This window comes from Corvus brachyrhynchos, unplaced genomic scaffold (genome assembly GCF_000691975.1).
Source record: "Corvus brachyrhynchos isolate BGI_N302 unplaced genomic scaffold, ASM69197v1 scaffold317, whole genome shotgun sequence".
Taxonomy (NCBI): Eukaryota; Metazoa; Chordata; class Aves; order Passeriformes; family Corvidae; genus Corvus; species Corvus brachyrhynchos.
The window spans coordinates 89,928-109,629 of NW_008239295.1; the positions used below are offsets into that span (position 1 = coordinate 89,928).

A 19,702-nucleotide genomic window follows, 5' to 3' on the forward strand; every position below is an offset into this window, starting at 1 on the left:
GCATCTCCTGCTGGGAGCCTTGGACAGCACAAGCTGTGTTTGACCTCTGTGTGCAGCTGTGGTGTCATATGGAGGATAAGGCTGAGCTTGATTTTTTTTTAAGCTTCTCAGATTTTTGTGGTTTATTTTTGCAATAAAGACTTTTTTAAAAAATCATTTTTTAAATTGCCATTGACTGAACTGATTTGAGTTGACGTAGGTGACTAAAAAGGTTATCCCAAAAGCCTTTAAAGCGTTATTTCTGCATCTTCTCAGGTACCTGCTGCAGGAAGGGAAGGAACAAGAAAGCACCATGTCTTCAGTCTCAGCTTATTACAATGGAAAGACTGTACTTATCACAGGAGCTACAGGTTTCATGGGCAAAGTACTGGTGGAAAAACTTCTGCGCTCCAGCCCTGAAGTGAAAGCAGTTTATATTCTTGTCAGGCCAAAGGCTGGTCAGTCAATGCAAGAGAGAGTGGCCAACATGTTGAAATGTAAGGTAAGTTCACATGGTTTATTCTGGAATCTAATCTGAAAGCCATTTAGGTGAGTGAAGCAAAGGGCTTCTGTTTTACTCCATTCATGAAGAACAAAAGGCTGACTTCTGCTGTAACAGCTGTATATTTTTGCTATGTCTAGGACAGCCAAAAGAATTGAACGAACCTGTGTCTGTCTGATAGGTGCCACAGCATTTTACACTGTAACAATGTAATCCTTTTACTTCCCTTTTGCATGACCTCCACCCATGTGGCTTGATCCTGCTTAGTTTGCCATCCCAGTGAGGAAATCCGCATCTCTAGTAGCAAGAAGGATGTCAAAGCCCTTTGCTGTATTTAATGTAAAAATTTGTAAGGAGACACTGACTTGGCCTGAGGCCCTCAAGAGTCTCTTGAGGTTCTTAAGCCAGTGGTGAGGTTGTGAACTCGCTCAGAATGCTCCAGCTATGATAAATGCCAGAGTTCAAGCTCATGCTTAATGCTAGTGTGAATTTGTACATAGCTGATGTGAAATGAGAGGAAGGGACAGATCTGGCCCTACCAGGCAAGGAATAACTTGGAATTAATCTGAGAAATGTCAACATAGCTATAGAGTATTGGTCTAAAATAAAAGTTTGAACAAGACTTGACTGGAAGAATCCTCCTCCTTCTACAGAAGTTAAGGTAAAATAGGTGACTTTGAGAGAAGTAAGTGTGGCAGAAAATGTGCTTTTTTCCTTTTAATGTTTTGAGGCATTAAGCTAGAAAAATCTGATGTATGTCCAAGAACAGAGTTTGTTTGGTTTTGGTGTGGTTTTGACAGAGAGTAGATTGTTTTCATATTCAGGAAAAATTGTGAGTGATACAAAAGAAAACAATCCCATTGGTTGCCTTTTGCAGGTCTGTCGTAGAATGATTTAGGTTGGAAGAGATCCTCAAGGTCTTTGAGTCCAGCCCTTAACCTCACACTGCCAAGTCCACCCTCAGCTTTCATCACTGTGGATAATGATTTTCATCATCAACCAACAAAATCCCAAATGTGGTGTGTTTTGCATATGTTTTTGCCTCTTGTGTTTTAAAACACTGAGGCAATGATAAACCTAGGTACTTATCAAGACTTGTGTAAGCTCTGTTTGCATTTTATGTGTAAATACTACTGGCTTATCTCTTCAGTTGGCCAGCACAGCTTGGAGGTGTTTTAGCTCTAGGTGGGGTTCCCTAGTAGCTGTTTTATTGTTGCAGTGGTATTAGATGTACCCATTTTTCTTCCTAGCATGTGTCAGCAGTTTTAGACGTGCCAACAGCAAGCAGGACCTGATAACCTCTCCTTGAACCTTTGGTAGCCTGCTCCAACGTGTTCCAAATGAACAAAAGGAGCAGGCAGGGCTCTAAGTTAGGCTGCTGCAGCCTTGGGAAGAAAAAACTCTCACAAGTCATCCAGGTCCTCTCAAGGAAGAAGGTGTCTTTTTGATGCTGATCATTTTAAAATTACTGAAAAATCCTTGCCTAAGGCAGAAACCTTACTCCTTGAAGGTGTTTGCCATGTACAAATGTTGACAGCCTTGGAGATTTTTTTTTTCCTAGGAATGAAACTGTGAATTCCACTAGCTATTAATTTAATGACAGATGAGGAGGGCAGGAAACATTATTCTTAACATTTTTACAGATCTTTTCCAGTTGATCACAATCTAGAGACTGCTCTTTCATTTACGGTTGAGCTTTGCATCCTCTAGTTTGCGAAATTCCTGAGGTATATAACAAATAAAAATGCAGCAAAACTTTGTTCCAAATCTTCAGACAGCATTCACATTTGAAATTTCTGATCATAATCTCTGACGAGATATTTTGGAGTAAGCACAGGAAAATTCAGAATAAAATTCTTTCTGTTATTTATGTGTGCTGTTTCTGTGTACCTTTATAATTTCTAAACTCTAGTGCATAATTATTCCTTTCCCCCCAAACTACTGGATTTAATGTAGAACAGTGCTTGTATCTGGGTTTAGGAGAAAACACTTTATTTCTTCTTTCATATCTTACCCTATGTAATCTTCTCTACTGATCCATGACACATTCACTTTGCAAGTAACTCTTTTTTCTTTTGTATTTAGCTGTGACCTAGTATTGTCCTTTGGATTTTCTTGTTTGCACATCCAGAAAGGAACTATTCCAGGAAGCAAAGGAGAAGAGAGAAACAGGTTGCCAACTTCCAAATATTCTAAACAAAGAGATAAAATTTATTTGAGATGAAGTAAGATCAAAGTGAAGCAGATTGGTTAGAATTAGTTGCATAATGTTTAGGTTCTTCAGGTGAGGTCCTCTGGGGACTCCTGATTTTTGGTAGTACTTAGAAATATTTTGAAAGAACTTGCCTAGACTTTTGATCCTTCTTCATATATCTCTGTGAAATTTGTGTGGCTTTTATCATTATATCTACAGGGTTTAAACACTGAGGTGTCATGTTTGTAACCTGTCTGGGTCACTGTGTGTACATGTGAATACACTGGAAGATGACTCCTGTTAAATAGAAGAGCAGCTGTGAGTTTCAAAAGGGTGATACAATGTGAACGGGCAAAATAGCTTAGTTTGTGCTTTTCAACAGTTGGTTACTTGGAATTTTTCAACTTCTGAATCCAACATGGAAAGGAAAATACAGAAAATAGTTTATGCATAAATCAGAGTTCTTTGACTGCATTCTGTAGCTGAATAGGCGTTGACATGAAGCTGCTTTCCTCAGGTCTAGTAAAATTAGTTTTACATGCAGTTGCGTTAGTGCATTAATATGCAATGTATAATGAACAGATACTCAATTATCTCAGCATCAAATCCAAAACAAGCGTTGTGACCTTGCCTATTTATGAAAGGAGATGTTCTATTTTCCAGCAGCAAGTCCCTAAGGGAATCAAGCTATTACCCTGTGCTTTATGAAATGCCACGTCTGCCTTGCACAGAGCACAGCTGTTACACAAAACCCCCTAAATTTCAATATTGGCTGCAGCCTGGATGTGTCCAGAGATGCGGATCATGAGGCAAAGCTTGACAGGGATGTATCATCGTTCGTTGATGGCAGGTGTGTGTTTATCAGAGGTAGGGAATTGTCTCAAGGAGCGCTTTTGCTGTCTGATCCCTCTGTGCACAGAGCTGGGCAGGAAGTCTGGGATTCCCTGGAGAGCAGTTACTGGGCTAATGCTGAGTCACCGATTGTAGCTTTCCCGTTGTCCGTGGGAGAGAAGAGCATTTTCCATGCCCTGCATGCAGTGAACCAAGGCTGCTTGCTGCTGCCAGGCTGTTTCTCAGATATATTTGTTCAGTGTTCCTAATTAGAAAGATCGGGCAAAGTGGGGAGTGGAAAAGGCTCTTATTAATGTCTCTGATAATTCAGAGAGCAAATGGGGAGGCTGCCTAAAATGGAGAATTAGGTGTGACTGTAAAATGCTGCTGCTTTTTCCTGTCGTCCATCCACAGTTAACCCTTATAGTTACAGTGGATGCTACAGACAGGCCTTCTCTTCCCTGCAAAGCTTTGTCTGGAGCTGCACATTGCGATGGGCCTGGCCACTGCAAAAAGCAGATGCTCAATGCTGTCAGACAGCTTTGCCTCTTCAGTATTTCCTTGTGAAGTGTGCTGTGTTTATCAGCAAACATCCAGCAAGGTCCTGTATATTTCAGCAAATCATTTCAGATTTATCTTTCCCCACCTCCTATGACTATCCCTGTCTTTGCCCCCTCACTCATCACCATAAGCAATAAAAGTTCTCCTTGCCAAACTGGTGCCCTGTCACTCCATCTGGAACAGCATTCCTGAAATCTGCTGTGACCACTGCAGAGCGGTGTGTACCTGGATCAGGGCTAATGAGGCTTTTAGGTTGATGGAACATGGTGGTGTTAGGTCATAGGTTAGACTCGATGCTCTCAGAGATCTTTTCCAACCTAACTGATTCTCTGATTCTATAAGTGCCCCATCCCTGGAAGTGTTCAAGGCCAAGACTGAAATAATATTTTTTCTATCTCTCTGTGTTTGAAGAACAAATGAGTTATAGAGTCATAGAATCAGTTATCCTGGAAAAAAACTCTTAAGATCATGGAGTCCAGGTGCTAACCCAGCACTGCCAAGTCCACCACTAAACCAAGTCCTTAAGCATCACATCTTTTAAATACCTCCAGGAGTGGTGACTCAACCACTCCCTTTGGCAGCCTATTCCAATGCTCGAAAACCCTTTTGGTGAAGAAGTTTTTCCTGGCATCCAATCTAAACCTTCCCTGACACATCTTGAGACCATTTCCTTTTCATTCTATCACTTGCTACCTGGGAGAGGAGGCTGACCCCTACTTTGTTAAAACCTCCTTTCAGGTAGTTGTAGAGAGCAATGAGGTACCCCCTGAGCCTTCTTTTGTCCCAGCTAAACAACCCCAGCTCCCTAAGCCACTCCTCCTAACACTTGTGCTCTAGACCCTTCCCGAAGGCATCCGACTGCAAGAAGCTGTGTCCCTTATTACGTGGCTTCTCCCTGTACTCCTGCATGACTCTCTACCTGAAACATCAGTCTCTGATCACTTAGAGATGCAGTTCTGTGGTGTTATCAGCATGGTTCCTGTGGATCTTGCCCCTTAAAAGCGGAACTTGCAGTACTGGAAGCTCTAGGAAGGATTATGAGCTAATAGTGTGATACGTTGTCTTTTATTAAAAAAAGCAATGCTGCTGAAACCCAGACAAGGCTTGGGGATGCCATTTGTCTCCAGGTCACAAGCTCTGCCAGATGGTACAGAATTCAAACCTCAGTTTTATCACTGTCAAGAAGAGGTCACAGTGTAATACTCCATCTTTGCAAACTGTCTTCAGTCCTTCTGCTCCTGCAGGTATTCACAGTGGGTGAAGTCAACTCTTTTAAAATAAAATAGACTGCAGTTTTCAATTTCCTCCAGTTGTACAAAGGTACACAGTAAATCACAATGAAATTAAGAATGTTTAAATGACATAAGATTCTAAATGAAAAACAAGAACACAGTGCGATATGAAACTGTAGAAACAAGGTAAATTATTCTGAAATTAGTAAATCTCTGAAATCAAAAATGCTTCTCAGTTAATTTCAAGTGTGTTTGTCATTCTGTGAATAAAAATGTTTTGGTGTCAAAACCTGACACATCAGTTTCCTCATCTTCCACTGAAAAGAGAAACCCAGCATGAATCAGGGTGGTCCAACATCAACCAGGGGACACTGGCCTGGCAGCAGCTGCCACCTCAGCAGAGTCTTGATCCTTGCAAGGTGTGTGTACAGAAAATTTGCCCTGTGTGAAGGGTAGAGCAAGATCTTTTTGTGCAGCTCGGCTTTCTCTGTGCCTGCCTGCTGAGCTGCAACAGCAAGGGGGTTAATGGTTTCTGTCTTCATGTCATTCTACACACATACCCACCACCTGCAGAACAATCTGTAAAAGCTGTCCCTCACTTTTATCTTTACTTCTTCTTTTCTTGCAATTTTTTGTGGCCTGGTCTGGAATCGCAAGAAATCATCAGATTTCAGAAGGATTTTTTTGTTTGGTTGGGATTTTTCTCCTTAAAATCATTTTGTGATGTCAAGTAGATCGTGATGTAAACAGCAACACCTCCAGGGGAGAATACAGAGCCTCAAATAGAGGCATTACAGAAAAATCCCTTTAGCCAATTGTATGCTAATGCATGTGTTGCTCATGCAGTAAAGTTAAAAAAAAAACTGAAAACAAAGGAGAATTTTCTCAGTTTCACGTAAGATATCTAACAAGAGACATGCACATGTTTAAATATTAATATTCAGTTATTCTGCTCAATCTGTAAAGATATCATGACTGGTAGTGTGCTCTGAGAACTCTGATGGTCAGAGACCTCATTTTGTCCAAGGAATGTTACAGACAAGCTTTTTACGCAGCCAGCACAAAACTCTGCTCTGCAGCCCAATTAGACACACATGCACACATGCATGATGGCGCTCTCTTTCAAGCTAGCCGTTTTTGTTTTATTTAGTGGCAGGTATCCCAAGGGGTTTGTGTGTTAGTGAAGATTCTGCAGTGAAGATTCTACCAGCTGATAAATGACAAAATAAAAGTTCAGCCCTTGAAGCAAATGAGCAGGCAGTACCTTGAGAATGATGCAATTAAAAAAAATATCAACAATAAGACTTTCTCTTGCCAGTAACAGCATGGAGGTCGCAGTTAGGCTGCATTTGCTGTCGTCTGTAAAATGAAACACATTTTTAGTGCTCCGTAAGCAGTGATACTTTGGTACACTTACAGCCTGTAACTTCACAGTATTTTTTCTTTAATGTGCAAGGGTGTCATACAGAAGAAAGAGGGAATCTCATAAGGAAGTTAGCAAACTAAGATTGCAGTTGGGTCCTTTAAAGGATCTTCATAACGTTGCTTGAATTTGCATTTATGCCTACATACTTTCTGGTTTGCAGCCAAGGCCCAGTTCCTGGAATCAGTAGAATTTCTCTTGGTACCTTCATTTAGCTTTGGTTGAGTATCTCGTGAAGGGTAGATTTCAGAGAGGTGATGGCCCCAAATAAGTAGCCCAAACAAGTCATTCTTTCAATTCTGTGGCATTCTGGTGGATTTTCTTTTTGTTCTGGATAATTACAAGCATGAGTTTGATTTCCCTGCCAGTATTTCAACTTCAGATGATAACGATTTAAACACGGGTAAAAGTGTTTGGTACAGAGATGAAAATGCAGTTAATCACTCTTCTAAATGTGGAAAACCAACACTGTCTGATTCCAGCCTTGGAGCATAAGCAAGCTAGACAGTTTCTGGGTTTGGAAGCTAACAAACCCAAGAAGTAATTGTTTTATTGGTACTGCTGACTCTCATTTTCCCATGTGATTTCCCACCTCTTTTCCCATGTGATTGCTTCTGAACTTGACCTTGTGTGTTAAGTTGGAGATGGAAATAGTATCCTAATGTTAGATTTTTTTTTTCAAGTGACTAAACGGAAGCTTTAGATTCTCTAATCCACAAAATTTACTTTTGTGCCAGTCAGAGATCTCTCCATCCAGAACGTTGTGCCTTTCCAGGTCTCCTTGCCAGGAGAAAACTTTCAGCATCACCACCACTGCTGTCTACATGTCCTAAAGGAAAAAGTCGAGGAAGTGGGAGAGTGTGCGTTAGAGGGATGGAGGAGTCCAGCATGGCATTTTCAAAGAGGATGGGAAAAGAACAAAGAGCATTGAAGAGGAAAAACTTTCCTACACAGGCTTGAGAGTTTTACACCAGTAACAGAAGTCAGAGCCATTTCCTGGCAGCTTTTGCTGGCAGCAAGGCCATGGAGCAACATCATTAGAGAAGTCCTGTTGGGCATCCTTTGTAAGCTGCCGATTTCTCCTGGATCCTGGTTTTGCTCAGGCACATGGGAGAGCTGAGCTTTTAGGCAGCTGCACAGCATGCCTTGTGTTCACAGTTTTGCCAAGTGACCCGTTCACCAACAAGGCCTTCAGCAAACATGTTTTTAAACAATGTTTGTCATTTTGCTGGAGCCCGGGACTTGGCTCTTGATGTGTGCGAGTTGGCACAATTCCTTTTTGGGCTGTTGCACTTCAGAACTGCTCTGGACACCGACGGAGCTGCTCCTGTACCACAGCTCATCTGCAGGCATGGGTTCTCATCTTGGAATTGGGGCTGAATGAGGACAACTAACCTCAAACAACCTCTGAGGGCCTGCAAATCTTAGTTAAGAAAATACAGGCTCATCTTTTTCTGGAATGGGTTGGCAATGGAGCCATCAGTCAGCACCCAAAAAGCAGAATTTGCTATTTGGTCATTCAGCACAATGTAAAGTTGACTCACGTTTTGTTCTTTGTGCCTGATTTTATTCCATTCCATCCTCAGCTATTTCTTCAATGTTTTTTTTTCTTAAAGGAAGCTTTTCTGTTTTCCTAAATTGAACTCTGGCCTTCCAAGACCCTGCAAAGAAATAAAGTTTGTTGTGAACAAAACACAGCAGTTTAAGAAGAAATCCTAAATATAGTGGGGCAGAATCTTTAACCTTCTGTTTTGACTTCCCTGTAAAAACCTGATCCCTGACTAGCACATGGATAAACAAATTTGTGGAAATACTGGGGAGAAGGGAGGGGAATACTCTGAGCCTTTGGGCCTTTGAGAGAGCTCCCGCTTGTGACACAGTGGTGCATCTTGATATTCACAATCCAGAACTTTTGATCTTCTGGGTGTCCTACAATTGATCCCAAAATCCATCCTCCAGAGGATCACAGCTTTAAAGTTGTCTGAAGGTCACCTTTGACTGCAGTTTACTCTGGCAAATCCAACCTGCTGTTTTTATTATGTTTACCAGACCTATAAGAGCTGCCAAATACTAGGGAGATTGCTTTAAAAAACTGTGAAGTTCTGACTCGCGTTGTTGCATACACAAATCGAAATGTCTGAATTGTGCCAAGGAACCCAAGCCTGAAAATTGGGCTTTGGTAATTTTCTGGGGGCTTGTATTAGGCCTTTTGTTTTCTTTTAAGGGATCTGGGAGTGAGAGTATTATTGGTGTTGTAAATTAATTTTGCTTCTTGAAGCGAAACAGCTCTTCCATTCATAGTTAAATATGAACGATGGTGTGACTGTGAACAGCACAAACTAACTGCAGCCAGACTCCCAGAACGAGCTGGTCTGACTGCAGAGGGAAATCCTATTAATTCTGGCAACAGGGATGATTCACTGCTGCACTCTGGTCTGTGAAGGTGGTTGTCCAGAGCCTGCTGTTCTGGCCTGATTTGTGTTTGATCTGGAGTTGACAGAGGGAAAGGGTTGCTAATCTAGCTAAATATTTTTAAAATCAGGGCATGCTTTATTCATTCTATCAAAAATTATCATTAGACTGATTTTTGACCCTATATATGTTCAGTTACTATATGCTTTCACTTGTTATTGGAGAATGTTGATGTGTCTTCAGTGGTGCATCAGTCTTGTGCTACAGTTTGGGTCTGTTTTATCCAAAATTCAAGGTGGTTGTGCCAAAGTGGCTGCCCCAGAAACTTGCCTTGTGTTGGTACAATCTGAATTGGTTTTGCCAAGTGTGTGGCTTATTATTTATGGGCATGATTTAGATGAGAGAGAAAACTTGGAGTGATCTCCTTCTCATACATGAAGCTTTGGGATAGTCAGTGTGATTGCATCAAGATTTAAAAGGAGGGACTGACCATGGGATGCCTGGATGGGACTTCTGGGCACTGCTGCAGTAGAAATAACAAATATGAATAACAAAAACAAGCACTGACTTGTGGCTTGTTTAAAAACCAAACAAACCTTTGATACTAACTAACTGTGTGTGTACTTTTGATCTCTATTATTGTGTGCCTTCTTCTTGTCTTCCTTGTCAACTCTGCCGGTTGTCTCCTTGTGTTGCCATCTCACCTTAAAAGTGGGATTTCATAGCTTAGTTTAGGGAAAAAGGTCTTTTATTTTGGTTTTGTAGCTGCAAAACACTAAAATGTGTTTTAAAGCCTTCAATCTGGTGAGCTCAGCAAAACAGAAGCCTGGATCTGGCTCCAAGCTGGGTGTTATTGCGATTACAGTTGTGTATAAAACTACAGGTACTTCATCTGTATAATAAAAGTTTACAGTGAACAGTCAGTACCTTCCTAGTTGGGAGTGGAAAAAAAAAGCCTCCCAAATGTTTTTTGGCAAAGAAAATATGGGTAAGGACAGGCAAAATGGACTTTTCCCTTGAATTACCTTGATTGCTGTGGTAGAGCTCCAACCCCAGGGCCCTAAAAAAACCCCAAATGCCAAAATATTTTTAGGTGATCTCTTCCAAAGTAACAACTTGTTTTTAATTATTTCATTTTTTATTTTTATAATGGCAGAACTAGAGCTCTAAATTACAGCAAAATTTTGTATTAAGTTGACAGTTTTTTCCACTACATTGAAAATTTCCCTGTTGGATGAAGCCAGAATAAGTTATTTAGGTTCTCTTTTTGTTAGTGAATGCATCTTTAAAAATTAGGGTGTCCAGAGGGCTCTGAACTTGTCTGAAGTTTATATTAATGTTTTATTTATTAAAGATATATCAAAATCTGCTAAGACACACACACACTGTAAGTATGGGTAATTACACCTTCACTCAAATGTTTCATGATCCTTTCTGTAACAGCTCTCAGTCTGACCTCTTTAAACCTTTTTTAGAAGTACCTCACTCATTATTCAAGGTGTTCAAGTATAAAGCAGGCTGTGAGAACACAACAATAGAGATGCAGGAGGGTAAGAAAAGGGTTTATCATTCTTCAAGTGATAAGCTCATGTTTCAGAAGACCAGGTGAATACAACTGTGCCACTTCTGGCATTGCATGTGTGCCCACACCCAAGGAATTAACCACCTGAACTGTCCACCCACAAATAATTTCAGCACTGGGAAGGGCATTTCCATACAAAGTGTGACAAAATTGTCAGTGGTGGAGGAGGGAAAAACATTTTTATGGGTAGATTTCTGCTTGGGGAGGTTGCTTGCAGAAAGGCAATAACCTGTTCAAAAAGCTAATGTGTTCTTTGCTGTGCTGTATCCATGCCTGGAGGCACGCTGTCTCCCTGATGGTTGACTCCCTGTTGGATGTGGGCAGTTCCCAAGCTGCTGCCCTTGCTTTGATCTCCAGGAAGCTGACTTTAGTAGAACTCTATGTGGAGGTATGTTTTGCAGCAAATTTCTTTCCCAGGGCTGTAAAGAGAGCATGAAGGACTATGTATTCCATTTCTTTCAGAAGCCTCCAGGATTTCTACATTCTAGAGGACACTTATGGCTGGAAAAAAGGGCAAATGCTTCACCCATTGTCAGAAAGGGCAAGAGGGACAACTCAGGCAGCTGCAGCTTCAGGCAGTTTCGCTTCTGTCCCTGAAAAAAAAAAATCACAGAGTGAATTTTCTTGACATTTCTGGGTACATGAAGGAAAAGGGAGTGACTTGAAGGGTCAGCGTGGATTTGGAAAAGAGAAGGTGACCTAATTGCAGCCTTCCAGTACCTGAAGGCAGCCTGCAAGAAAGATGGAGAGACACTATTGACAAGGGCCTAGGGTGACAGGACAAGGGGAACAGTTTTAAACTGAAACAGAGAAGGTTTAGATTGGATATTGAGAAGAAATTCTTCCCTGTGAGGGTGCTGAGGCCCTGGCACAGGTTGCCCAGAGAAGCTGTGGCTGCCCCACCCCTGATCTTTAAAGTCGCTTCCATGATTCTGTGATTGACCCTTGATATGTTTAGCTGGACCAATCTGGTCCTGTTCTGTGATAAAATGACTGAATCTGTGGATGAGGGAAAGCTGTGGATATCATTTACCTTGACAAAAGCAAAGCTGTCACCATTGTCTCCATCAGATTGCCAACATGCAGATAAAGGTGTTACGGTCAAGGTGAGGAAAAGAAACCTGGCTGGACATTCAGACTGCAAGAGTTTAATGGTTCATGCTTTGCCTGGAGGTCACTTATAAGCAGAATTCCCTAAGAGTTTATCTGGGAACTTACCTTGTTTAGCACCTTAAAAAAACAAAAACCCCAAACCGAGCAAAAAACCCAAACCTCCAGGTTGTAGTGCATTCTTTATGCCACTGTGTCTCTACTGACACCTGGCAGTGCTAAGAAATATCTAACTTAGGAAGCTGGAGAAGGGAAACAGGCTCTGGATCTCTGAGCTCCTGAGTTCTGGTAGCTTTCCTAGTCTTTTTATACATCCTTTGGCTTTTACTCTCCTGCCTCTGCCGCGCAGTGTTCATTACAAAGAAGTTTCGGTGTTCCAGAGGTCAGTCCCTAAACAAACCTTAGTGAGCGAAGCGCTTCAGCTGTCTCAGCATGTCCTGGCAGGGTGTTCTAAGTCCCAGGAATTACTGCACTTGGTGATAGTGAAGCAAGTGAGTGGCTGGCAGCAAAGGGATTAAAACAGAGGCAGTGCCATTAACAGCACTTAATATTCACATCCACAATCCCTGGTCCTCATGGGGGATTTCAACCACCCAGGGAGCAGATTAGGAAGGACAAAGCCCTTCCAGTGCCTAAAGGAGGCCTATGAAGAATCTGAAGAAGGACTTGAGAAGATGTGAGATACATCAAAGCTTCATATTATTCCTTCAGAACAACTGTTTAAATATCTAGATTAATCAGTTACCCCTTCTGTCAAATAAATGAAAATCGTTTTCCCTCTTTAATGTGGGGTGAACCAGATGTGTGGCTTCCTGATGCAGTGTGTCAAAAGCTCATAGGAAACTTGCAGTGAGTTCCCATTTCAATGGCCATGCTTTAAATAAAATACCTGCTTAGGCATTTTCCTGGAGCAAGGTTTATTTGCTCTGTGTCAGCAGAAAGCAAGCAAGGAGCTTGTGTCTCATGAGTTCTGGTTTTTTTAACCCAAAGGCTTGTAAGAGCAGGGTTCATCTTCCCTAGGTAGAATACTTAAGCTATGAAATCTGTTCTCATGCTGTGGGTAGAAGTTCTAGCACAGCCACAGAATTCCACGTTGCACTGCCAGAGATACCCAGAATGTGTTTGAGAGCTCATTCATGTGGCTGCTTGTTCAAATACGCTCTTGCCAGCTGGTTTCTCTACCAAACTTCGTGCCCAAGGTGCAGCTCAGCTTTCCAGGTACACTATCCAAGTTACCCGAGTTTCTAAGAACACGGAGGTGGGGCTTGTAACTTCTTCTTGTAAAATGTCATTTTCACTGGACTACTTCCCATGTCACATTCTCTCCACATATATGTATCAGGAAAGTGATGCATCTTTTTGAAAGGTAAGGCCTAATCCCACAACATGCCTTCTCTGAGATACCCAAGGGCTTCCTCTGTGAAAATAGGGTTTGCTATTTTATTGTTTTCAAGGTAGTAGAAAAGCTGAGATAGGTTTGGGGTTTTTTGTTTGTTTGTTTTGTTTCGAGGGGGTTGGTTGTTTGTGTTTTTGTTTTGTTTTGTTTTCCAGAAAGGGCAGAGAGCAGTAAATACATGTACATGTAACTATTAATGTCGTAAAGAGTGTGGTGAAACATAGAAATAGCCTGCGGAGAAAACCTGTATTGTAGATAAGAATTTGAAGAGGGATGTGTAACATCACTGGGTGTATCCAGAAAGATAAGCAGGGAAAATACAGACTTGCTCAAAGGACTGAGACACAAGACTCTTTTGTTCTTCTGCAATCCTTTTGGATTCATCCATCTCCTGCATGTTGTCACCATACACATCCCTCAAGGACGGGATTTTCTCTGCATGGGGCTCTTTCGTTGTCCACTGAAGAAAGGACAGTCAGGTTTTGATTTCTGTCTTTCCATCAATTTAAAGTTCTAGTCCTTACATTTCGTATCAATTAGCAAAATAAATGGCCATCCTTTATTATATCTGCATAGAAAAAATAGAAGATCTTAATCACTTCATAAACAACTGCCAAAATACTGCTTTGGCATCTCTTCCTAGCATCAAATAAGTGGTTCTTTAAATATAATCCGTTAAAAGGATTTACACTAAGAAAGGATGCACAAGAGATCGAGGCATAGAAGTTCAGAGGGAGGGAAAATTCTTGTACATGAAGGCTTATATGTGCTAAAAATATGTTGTGGCACGTAGATATGAGTCTCATTCTAATGTTTTTAACCCATTAAACCTGATCCTTTAAAAGATTCATGTCTCCACAAATTCTGAGTGCTGATTTTGCTTGTTTCTGTTTCATGCTGGGCAGGAATACAAACTGATCAAAGGCAATGGGCTGGGTTCTGTTGTAATGTCTAAAGGGCATCCGGACTCTGCACTGCAGCCTGAACAGGAAAAGAATACAGAATAAATCAAGTTTGCTGCAATTCAGAATTGTTAATGTAGTGCCTGTATGATTTTGATGGAGTTTTATCAATGGAGGATCTCTGAGCCTTTAGGGAATGGTAATTAGATTCTTCCCTGTCAAATTTTTTATGTGCCCAGTACATTGAGTGAGAGGACAGTAACCATTCTTAGCAGCATGGAGACCTTGAGCTTCCATAGGGCATGGAAGCAGTAAATCATTTTGTCATCCTTCCAGAATTCTACCCTTCAGCCCTTCCTTTTGAAGCTTGGAAGATCATCATTCTTTCTGCCCTTCCCCTATTATTTCTTCCATTTCTTTCTGACAGACAGGATTTGCTGCCCTGGGGCCTAGCAACCCATTTCCCCACTTTCCACTAGCCCCAGAAACCTCCAGGGAAGGTTTTGATCAGAGCATCACTCAGTCATCAGCAATTCCAGCTGCACCTTTTCCAGGTCAGCTCTGACCCAAATCCATTGTGCAGCTCTACTGCTCCTTTCTGTTTCATGATCTGCAGATCCTTACAGCCATGACCTGCTTGATCCCATCTTCATATACCTCCTTCAGCTCCCAGAATTGTCCAGTCACCTGTCCCTCCCACGTTCCTCAGCAACTACAGTCAACAGTAAGTAAATTCTTTGCCATTTTAGCACATCATCTCAGATGCAGAAAGGGGAAAAACCAGAGGTGAATTTGCTGAGATTCAGGACCTGATAACTATGTGTTCCAGTTAAAATGGATCACCACCACATTTGGGTGGTGGCCAACAGTGCTTCCTGATCCTCTTTCCTCACCAACATGTACCTCCACAGCTCCCCTTTCCCAGTTTCAGATGTCACCTTTTAAGCAGGGTGGTAGAGCTGCACTCTTTTCCTACCAGCAATCTGGTCTTTAGGTGTAGTCAAAGAAAGCTGAAAATGAGATTACATCTTGTATCTTGGATTTGGGCTGGCCTGTGCTGCACAGTTGATAGTCTGATAGCTGATAGGATGTTCAGAAGGAAAGCCATAGAGTCATCATGGCATGGTTTGGGTAGGAAAGGACCTTCAAGCTCATCTCATTCCAGCCCTCTGCCATGCAGGGACACCCTTCACTAGACCAGGTGATCTTAAAGGCCATCTCCCTTTAGGAAGCAAAGTCCTTTATTCCATACCCCTCTGTATATCCTTTCTTCCTCTCAGCATAATACAAACCTCTTATTCCTTTTTCCTTCCTGAAAAGTCTGCCCTTTTCCCAAATGGGATTAACTATATATTCTCTTTTTCTTGTGTTTTCTGTGTGCCTCTCTTCAAGTTCCTAGCTGAGGTGCACTGCAGGAATATTAGCCATGCCAGCCCATGGATACCAACCAGAAAAATGCTCTGTGGTTTGGGATTTGTCCACCTGGGAGGACTTGCCAGCAGAACTTCCTCATATCAGTGTCTTGATATGCTGAGCTAATGCCACGTTTGCTTGTATCTTACTGAAGTGGTTTGGGTGGTATCTCTATCTCCATAATGAGAAGTTGTAGTCATAAAGATACAGATCAGTTATTGAGTTGCTTGGTGGAGACAGTTCTCAGTTTTTACATGAGGCAGCTGATATGTTTCAAAGGTTATCACTTTACTGGGAGCCTTGAAAGGGAAGGTGTTGGCCTCAGATTGTTATCTTATCAAATAGGAACGTATTTAATGTTTATTGCTGTGAAATATTAACCATAAATAAACACTGGAATTTGTTGATGGACATTCATCTCCTGAGGTACACTACAAATACATTCACACCCCTGGATAGAAGGTGTGTCATGCTGAGAACTGAAATGCATAAAATAAATGAACCTTTGTAATGTTCCCTATCAACTAGGCGAGTTTTGCTGCAGGCTCTAAGTGAATGACAGCTTTTTATTTCTCCAACAATTTCAGTGTTGATTAGTATCAAACGATTACACTGCTCTTGTGCTACCCACAGTTTTTTCGTAACAGTGTGATATCTCCAGGTAGTTTAGCTCAGGAGAGAAGGGCGAGCCCTTTAAACATTCCTGTTTCAATGGCATGATTGGAAAAGTTTCACTTTTATCCTCATAATCCAAAATCATGGACATCTAAAGGGAAAATTCACGGACCAAGCGTTGCTCTGTGGGAATCAAGGAGGCCATTTCACAAGAGCAGGTTCAGCTCGTAGCAGCAGCGGTGTTTGTGCTTTCTACACAAGCAGGGCAGGTCTTGCTCCAGTTCTGAGGTTATTAGGCCTGGGTCATCACCCAGTTATTAACATAAAGCACTGTCTTTAATCTCTGCTCCTGATTGCCTTAATCATTACTGGGTGCATGAGCTGAAGGAGTCCCGTAAAGTACGACAGAAGGACACTGGAAATGTTGTCTGTTAAACAAAAAAAAACCCCACAAAAGCAATACCTGCTTGTATGCCCATTTTTTATGACTGAAACAGCTGAGGAGGGAGACCGGGTATCGTGGGCATAAAGGGAATAGCTCTTAGAAATTTTCTCTAGTTCTGAAGGATGTTATTAATAGCATCCTTAAAAAGACCCATACCAACCTGCCACTACAGTGGGTTTGGAACAGGTAGAAGAGCTGCAAAAATACTGCAGTCTGAGCTCATGTGAATGTCCTGGGAAGAAGGGAGGGGTCCAGTCTCCTCCCACCAGGGAAGAGGAAGGGAACCACCAGAGTTGCCCATATTTTTCCCTGCCAAAGCACAAAGAAAGAGCGAGCAGAAACACGAGTCACAACAGAAGTGGAAACAGAAGCAGTGATATATCTTTGAGTCTGCATGACTTCATTAAGCACTGCAAGCAAGGGTTTATTTCTGTTCTGCCTTCTCTTTCTCTGGAGCAATCACTTTTTTTGGTAAGAGACAAAGCCAGGAAGGTTCCAGACCAAGGCACCGTGCCCAGGTCAGTGCCTGTCTGTGAGGCTGGGACCTGTTTTCTCTCCTGTAGATACACTCCAGTGTGTTTTCCCTCTTGTCTTCAAAGAGCAGTGACACTGGGGATTGATTTTTTACAGTGCTCGTTGTCTGTAATGCTTTAATTGTAGAACATGCAGGTGTTCTAAAGGGTAATAAAATCTCACCTAAGTACAGGACATTCAGTTAAAAACCTGTGCACATATTTCTGAATTCTTCCTTGTTTCGTTTTTGTTTTCAGAATGTGTTTATGCTGTTGTAAATGGCAACGCAGAAGCCCATCTGTTTGTTAGGGATAAACAGTAAAATTGTAGATTATCTCTAGCAGATATTTATCAACACTGTGCAGACTCGAACATATACAAATCTGGATATCATGTTTTAAATTAATTCAAATAACTTCATTTCATTTGTTCTTCTTTAATCACTGCTGCTGCTTTGTGTCTCTCTTTTGGGGAGGCTGTTTGGGAAATACTGATTATTTTGCATGTGTTAAGAAACCCTTCCCCCTATATTAGATGTATTTCAGTAGGGAAGACCAGATGATAAAAGAAATCAAGCTGATGGACTGGGAACAAAGGAAATAGTGGGCTTGACAGTCAACCTGTAGCCTCCACCAATAGTAGCTGGAAATGTTTCCTAGGAAACCGGGCTGAAAACCAAATTCTCTCATGTTAAATTTTCAATTTAACTGAGAAGCCCGCTGTGTGCGATATTAACTCTCCATGTGTGCCATTGTGTATTTTAAATAGTGGGGCATAACCTGAAGTAGGTGCACATGGGGTATGTTTCTGTGTTCCTGTGAATCTGTACATTGGTTTGATTCAAAGGTGAACATTTCTCCAGTAACAGTGGGAGAAAGCAAATAATTCAGGTAGAAGTCCCAACTTTTACACAGAAATACATGCTGTGAAATTACCCTTTGTGCTGGACAGAATCAGTTGCAGAAGAAATTCACTGGTATGTAAAATGTCAAAATAAAGTGTAATGTTAGTTTCCCTGGAAGGATCCAGATTTTAGAGAATGTGATGGGTTCATTATTTGGAGTAAGAGCAGGGGATGGCTGAGCAACTATTGTAAGACCAAACATTTTTTGTGCCAGAGGCTCAGAGGTGTGGCTAAACTGAAGCCTTGCTTATGTCTGTGATAAAAATTAACCTGCTGCTGAAGTGGACATGGAAAAACAAGCAGCAGCAATCCCGAGGCGTTGCTCCCCTGCTGCTGTTCATAGCGGTGGTGTACATTTAACCTCACCCAGTTGTGTGCTACCCATCCATCTGCACAAAACAGACTCTCTGAAAAGCTCTGGAATAGGTGCTTTTGAGATCTGGGACTGTTCCTGTCAGAGTTTTTCATGTACCATTTCAGCACTGATTTGGGGTCTGTGCTGCATCAAACGAGAGTTGGTGCAGCTGCCTCTGTGCTCATCAGTGCATTGCAGAGAAGATTCTTTTGATTTTCTACCTTAGTTGCTGTCCATCAGTTTTTCCCATTTACCACCCTCTGCTTTGGTCACATATCACTCACTCTTCAGATGTGTCCTCTGAGGACAGTTTTTATTGCTTTCCTTTGGTTTAGATAAAACCCCTGGATCACCAAATGGCAATTTCTGTTTCCTATCCATGTTAACTCTGTGGACACATCAAGATTGCTACCTCTGGGCAGCTTTCCTCCAGATGAATGTTAGCTCCTGATTACAATGGGTCAAAAGCAGTTTATGGTGGGTAGGAAAGGCATCAAGAGCAAAGCAGTTATGTTTGTATCCTCCTTTGTAAGCTGTAAAGGGTGAGTTTCCCAGCCTGCTTGGAGGCAAGAGGCATTCTCCAGTTCATCTTTTCCCAGGGTTGGTACTCTCTGAGGCTGGCATTCCTCTGCCTCACCTGTGTGCTTCTCCCTTCCTTCTCCCTGGGGACCTGTACTCTCCCAGCACAGGACTGTAAAGCAATGAACAATGTCAGAGGAGAGCACATGGACCCTACCACCTCTGGAAAAAAAAAGCAGATTTTTCCACAAGCCTGTTACCCAGTTTTTTACTATTCACCCCAATGAATCTTGCCTTTATTAAACACATTTTCTTATGATCCAGTTACAGAGAGATAATATTCCCAAGACTAAATGTGTGCTGTATTTTTTTTTTTTTAAAACATAGATTAGGCTTTGAGTCAGTGCCAAAATTTTGATGTTAATTTGGCCCTCAAAAGGCAGCTCTCAGGAAAGAAGCACTTGGTTAAGGAAGGCATATTGCCTTCTAAAGGGCTTTAAAACAGCTAGGTTCTTCTTCCACTTGTGTGACCTTGGGTAAGTCACTTCAAATCTGTGTGTCTGTTTTCTCATGTGAAAAATTACATGCCTCTTCTTTATTGAAGAACTTACTGATGAAGAAGGCTATGCAATAGTTAGGTATTAATGGAATATTTAATAAAAAAACCCCGATTCAAAATCCAAAATACATGTCTGTAGACCTTTAGTTACCCTTCTCTCCCTTCTGCCTAATATCTAATCTGGAAGGTTGAGGGACATTTAATCAGTGTCATTCCCTGGTCAGTGCTATAACTTTGAGTCCATCCTCTTCCAGT

General features: G+C 41.6%; 1 protein-coding gene across 1 annotated transcript in view; it reads left to right on the plus strand.

Moving 5' to 3' along the window:
* Positions 1–19,702, plus strand: part of LOC103619962 (fatty acyl-CoA reductase 1-like) — a 91,574-nt gene that overhangs the window by 28,046 nt on the left and 43,826 nt on the right. Inside the window, exon 2 of the mRNA XM_017740584.1 lies at positions 256–481. Coding sequence (XP_017596073.1) covers positions 293–481 — 189 coding nt within the window. The 5' untranslated portion in view covers positions 256–292. The remainder of the gene's footprint in view (positions 1–255; positions 482–19,702) is intronic.